The 5,309-nt window shown below is 48.9% G+C and overlaps 1 protein-coding gene across 1 annotated transcript; it reads left to right on the plus strand.

The window, feature by feature from the left end:
* The first annotated feature begins 870 nt into the window (after positions 1 to 870).
* On the plus strand, positions 871 to 4,956 carry GHSR (growth hormone secretagogue receptor). Its single transcript, XM_009955794.2, has 2 exons — positions 871 to 1,624; positions 4,652 to 4,956. Exons 1-2 carry the CDS (start codon positions 871 to 873, stop codon positions 4,954 to 4,956), a joined length of 1,059 nt encoding a protein of 352 aa, XP_009954096.2.
* The last annotated feature ends 353 nt before the right edge of the window (positions 4,957 to 5,309 follow it).

Here is a 5,309-nt window from a genome sequence, read left to right on the forward strand (position 1 = left end):
GGGGACCGCGCCGAGGGGGCAGGGGGGGTGCGGGCAGGAGGGGTGCAGGCAGGAGCGGTGCCGGGTAGGAGGGGTGCCGGGCAGGAGGGGTGCGGGCAGGAGGGGTGCCGGGCAGGAGGGGTGCAGGCAGGAGCGGTGCCGGGCAGGAGGGGCGCCGGGCAGGAGGGGTGCGGGTAGGAGGGGTGCGGGTAGGAGGGGTGCCGGGCAGGAGGGGTGCCGGGCAGGAGGGGTGCCGGGCAGGAGGGGTGCAGGCAGGAGCGGTGCCGGGCAGGAGCGGTGCCGGGCAGGAGCGGTGCCGGCAGGAGGGGTGCCGGGCAGGAGGGGTGCCGGGCAGGAGGGGTGCGGGCAGGAGGGGTGCGGGCAGGAGCGGTGCCGGGCAGGAGCGGTGCGGGCAGGAGGGGTGCGGGTAGGAGGGGTGCCGGGCAGGGAGCGCTCGGCCCGGCGCTGCTTTTAGGTGAGAAGCGCCGGCGCCGAAACCCTCCTGCCCCGGGGGACTTGGGGAGAAAGTTTAACAGACGATGCCGGCACCGATTTCGCAGCCGCCCGGGGTTTGCGCGGCGGGGCTGGGCTAGTTTTTCGCCGCGCAGCAGAGCGGATCCGCAGCAGAGCCCCGGGGCAGCGCGGGAGGGCGCGGAGCCGCTCCGCACCCGCGGAACCAGCGCGCCCACGTCTCCTGTGACGCGCCGGCGAGCGCCAGCCCTCCCCGGGGCCCGGGGGGGAGCAGCGGCGCCCGGAGAGAGGCGGAGCGGGGGTCGCTCTTCCCTCTTCGCCCTCTCCGCACCTGCCCGAGGAGCGCGGCGGAGCGGCGCGGAGGAGCGCGGGCGGCTCCGCGGGCGCGCCGGGCGGTGATGCGCAGCCCGCGGCGGCAGGATGCGGGAGGGGAGCGCGGGCGGCCGCGGCGCGGAGAACCGGACGGGCGCCGAGCCCCCGCTGCACCTTTTCCCCGTGCCCGTGCTCACCGGTATCACGGTCGCCTGCGTCCTCCTCTTCGTCATCGGGATCGTCGGCAACCTCATGACCATGCTGGTGGTGTCGCGGTTCCGGGACATGAGGACCACCACCAACTTCTACCTGTCCAGCATGGCCTTCTCCGACCTGCTCATCTTCCTCTGCATGCCCCTGGACCTCTTCCGCCTCTGGCAGTACCGGCCCTGGAACTTTGGGGACCTCCTCTGCAAGCTCTTCCAGTTCATCAGCGAGAGCTGCACCTACTCCACCATCCTCAACATCACCGCCCTCAGCGTGGAGCGGTACGTCGCCATCTGCTTCCCCCTCCGAGCTAAAGTGTTCATCACCAAGGGGAAGGTCAAGCTGGTCATCCTCTTCCTCTGGGCCGTCTCCTTCGTTAGCGCCGGACCCATCTTCGTCTTGGTGGGGGTCGAGCACGAGAATGGCACGAACCCCCTGAGCACCAACGAGTGCCGAGCCACGGAGTACGCCATCCGCTCGGGGCTCCTCACCATCATGGTCTGGACCTCCAGCATCTTCTTTTTCCTGCCCGTGTTTTGCCTGACCGTGCTGTACAGCCTCATCGGGAGGAAGCTGTGGAGGAGAAAGAGAAAGAACATCGGTCCAAACACTGTCATCAGGGATAAGAACAACAGGCAAACTGTGAAAATGTTGGGTACGACTCTCCTTGCTCTTTTTCCAAAGGATGTGTGTGCTTGTGTGTGTGTGAGAAAGAGTGAGAGCGCTCTAGTAGCTCACTAGTGTTGCTTCCAAAGGGAAGCATTTATTGAAAATGTTTCATACAAAGGGATACACCTCAAGGTATTCGTAGAATAACTCTCCTTCCTTTAGATTTCTTTCTAACCGGTTTGAGCTGGAGACTCTCAAACAGTTAAACAAGTGTTAATAACAATCACTGACAAGGACAAATACCTCAGTTACAATTAGCTAGTGCCCTGGAGATTTTTGAGCATTTCCCCTCTTTGGTTGTGGATACTGATGTTATTTACAGAAGGACAGTTTATTTGACTTTTAAACACTACTAAACCCTTCTCAAGCCACAAAGTTGAGCTGCAGACTAAGCAAGCAGGATAGTTTAATATAAAAAGAGTATCGAGGTTTTAGCAAATGGGGGTTATTTACTAGCATGGCTGTGTAAGCTTACGAAAATTAATCTACATTTTTATATTAGCAAAACACCAGGATGTGCTGAACAGGGAGCATTGTGTCTCCTTTGAGGTCTGTGATCCTGTAATTCTCACCGACTTTGGGAACACAGGGTCAAGACGACAGGCACTGTCATTCCTAACTTTGTATATTTACATTGCCAAATGGCTTAAACAACGGTTATTGTTGGCACACGGAAACACAAATTTTAACCTACTAAGTCAGTGCATGTGGTGGGAGTTTGATGCACTAAACCCAAAAAGTTGTGCTGCAGTTTAGTGTCTGAAAACTGCAGAATCCTTCTGCTGCTGCGTACTTTTATTCAAGCCAAAAGTCCTCTGCAGTGCAAGTCATCCCCTGGATTTCAGTGGGGGCGAGATGCTTTGCACGGCGAAGGTTTCACAGGCAGCAGCTCTGCCGTGCTCGTTTCAGCTAGGTTGAAGTGATGGGCTAATAAGCTAGACGAAGAGGTGGCAGCGTGTCCCAAGTACCTTAATTATTAAATGGGAGCTTAACTGATTTTTTTTTTGTCCATGTCCTACTTTATTACTATGCAACAGCAGGAAGAATAATAAAACCTACATCATTCTTTGTGCCCTTTCAGCTACATTTTATGATCAATAGAATTACTTCATTCTGGTAAGCGTGACCTTGGAAGTAATTCACCATTTACACTTCAAGACTTTCAGGGTTATGAATCTCTATTTACAATGAGCAAACTGCTAGCATATAATACTACCATGTTTATATTTCTGTATGCTTAACCATAAAGAATTTTGAAATAATAACTGTTTGTTTCTGCCCTGAAGTATTGCCCTAAGCATTACAATATTTCAGACACCTTTTTTTTTTTTTTTCTTTTACAAGGTCTGATAACAGCAAGACAGTGGCAAGACTGTCCTCTGACAGAGAGCCAGTATTCTCTAAATGATAACAGCCTGATGTCTGATGGAAACAAAAGAAGTTAGTAAGGGCTCAGTACCAGCAGATGCTCAATGCAGTCTGCTGTCATTGGTTTTAATGTTCTGATTAAAATTTAGAAGGCACTTTCTAAGACTTTAGCAAGTCATGGAACATCAAGTAAATGGGATTAGCATCAGCACTTCCTTTAAATTGTACAGAAAGGTTATGCTTCGAGGTCCGTAATTAAACCCCTAAATGTATAGGCTGACATGCAAAGGAGCTGTCATACCCCGTTCCTACTGAAACCAAGGTGATTCTGCACGCGTGAAGAGCAAACTGTCAAAAGCCTGACTAGAGATATGCATGCCTACATGTGAAAATATTGACTATGCTTAATATTCTCTTCATAATGACCATCATGGTAATATTCATCACATGGATTAAACTCCACTTGCGAGCTAGGGAAACATTATCTGAATTTTGTGGGTAAAGATACTGAGGAAAATATGGAAGTGGTTGCCTCGAGAAGCTGCAGAGCTGGAAAATATACTCTGAACCTCAGCTCTGTGCTTTAGAGCCCACCATAAGTCCTGCGTAAGTATCCATTTAAACTTGGGGATGCTTGTTCAGAAAGCTTTTGGGGAAAGATGTCTATAATCATCCCTCATTGCTCTTTGAATTTTATTATCTGCTGTGACTTGACACGAGAAAACAGGATTGCTAACACAAGAGAACAGGTTAACCGGTAAAAATTGCTTAAGAATGTCAGAAAACCTTACTTGAGTTTTCTGGGGGTTTTTATCTCTCTGGTATATTAATAGATACACTCAAAGCAATATGAAAAATGATAAAGGTCAATAGCACACGGGAAATGAACAAAAAAAGTTTCCCTTTCTCTAGGATGGGAGTTCAAATAGGCCAGTGTTCAAAGATACACACATTCCTATCATTCTACATACATTATAGCTAAGTATAAATGCAACCATAGTGATGATGTAATACTACAGACATACCATATAACTATAGTACTATAACTATATAACTAAAAAATATATAACTGCTCCAAAAAATGGACAAACTGGAGGGGTGCACTGCTCTTCTGTTCTTACCTTGGCCCATGCACTCTGCAAGTCCTCATTCTGGTGGTTTGTTTTCTTTTGGGGCTTTTGCCTCAAATAATTTTGCTTTGCCCTAAGTAGTTTTGCTTTGTCTTAAATAATTTTGTTTCCCAGTGATTACATTCTTCATCATAAACCACAGTGCTGAGTCTGTCACGTTACATACAATGTGTGTTTGTTAAACACTGCAGATGCCAGATTTCCATGTTTTTTTTGTCACCATTTTGATTCTTTAATTCTCTATTTATGAAAACGTAAGTTTTATAGGTCAGAAGTATGCTACATCAGATTAGTTGTGCGATACACAGGCAGCCTGCTTAGATATGACCAATGTCTATTAAGTATCACTAATTTATACTCTCAGAGAATGTCTTGAGATGCACAAACCTGAAAACTTACAGGATGCATTTTCACACTTGGTGTTTCATTTGTTAAAGAAATAGAATTTTTAAATAGAATTTTAGTCACCCATGTTTCAATACTCAACACAATTTCTTCTCCTGTTTTTATTTTAGTTGTGGTGGTATTTGCTTTCATACTCTGCTGGTTGCCTTTTCACGTAGGACGATATTTATTTTCCAAATCCTTTGAAGCTGGATCCTTGGAGATAGCAGTGATCAGCCAGTACTGCAACTTGGTGTCCTTCGTCCTCTTCTACCTTAGCGCAGCCATCAACCCCATCCTCTACAACATCATGTCGAAGAAGTACCGAGTCGCCGCGTGCCGGCTGTTTGGACTCAAACCCCTTCCAAAGAAAAGACTCTCCAGCACGAAGCAAGACAGTTCACGCGTTTGGACAGAACCGAGCGTTGTCACATGACACAGGATTTCCAGCGCCGCAGCATCACTTACCCGTATTTCCCAGAATGAAAGAGGGCAAGAAATACAAATCGAAACGTTAAAGCTGAACCTTTGTCATCACCTGGATGTGCCGAGAGATGTAACGTAGGCAGTTAAAGAGTTAAAAACGCCCAACACAACAAAACTAAACTTTGAGACGACAAAGGAGAGACGTGGTCATGGAATTTGGCAACATCAAGTATCATTTTTCTGCTGCTTTTGCCCACGTGATTTTTTAGCACCGACTTTAGCAGGAGAGCTAGGCTTCACCACGCTTAACAGGCAAACGTAGCCCAGTTCACCTGAGAGTTTGTGTGACTGCAGTAGCAGCTA

The sequence above is a fragment of the Leptosomus discolor genome, chromosome 7 (assembly GCF_034619465.1).
Source record: "Leptosomus discolor isolate bLepDis1 chromosome 7, bLepDis1.hap2, whole genome shotgun sequence".
Lineage (NCBI taxonomy): Eukaryota > Metazoa > Chordata > Aves > Leptosomiformes > Leptosomidae > Leptosomus > Leptosomus discolor.

Bases quoted from the DNA above. Each gene is read 5' to 3' on its own strand.
- GHSR (XM_009955794.2), top strand. From the start codon at position 871: ATGCGGGAGGGGAGCGCGGGCGGCCGCGGCGCGGAGAACCGGACGGGC. The intron at 1,625-4,651 runs GTACGACTCTCC...TTTTTATTTTAG, and splicing joins GCAAACTGTGAAAATGTTGG to TTGTGGTGGTATTTGCTTTC.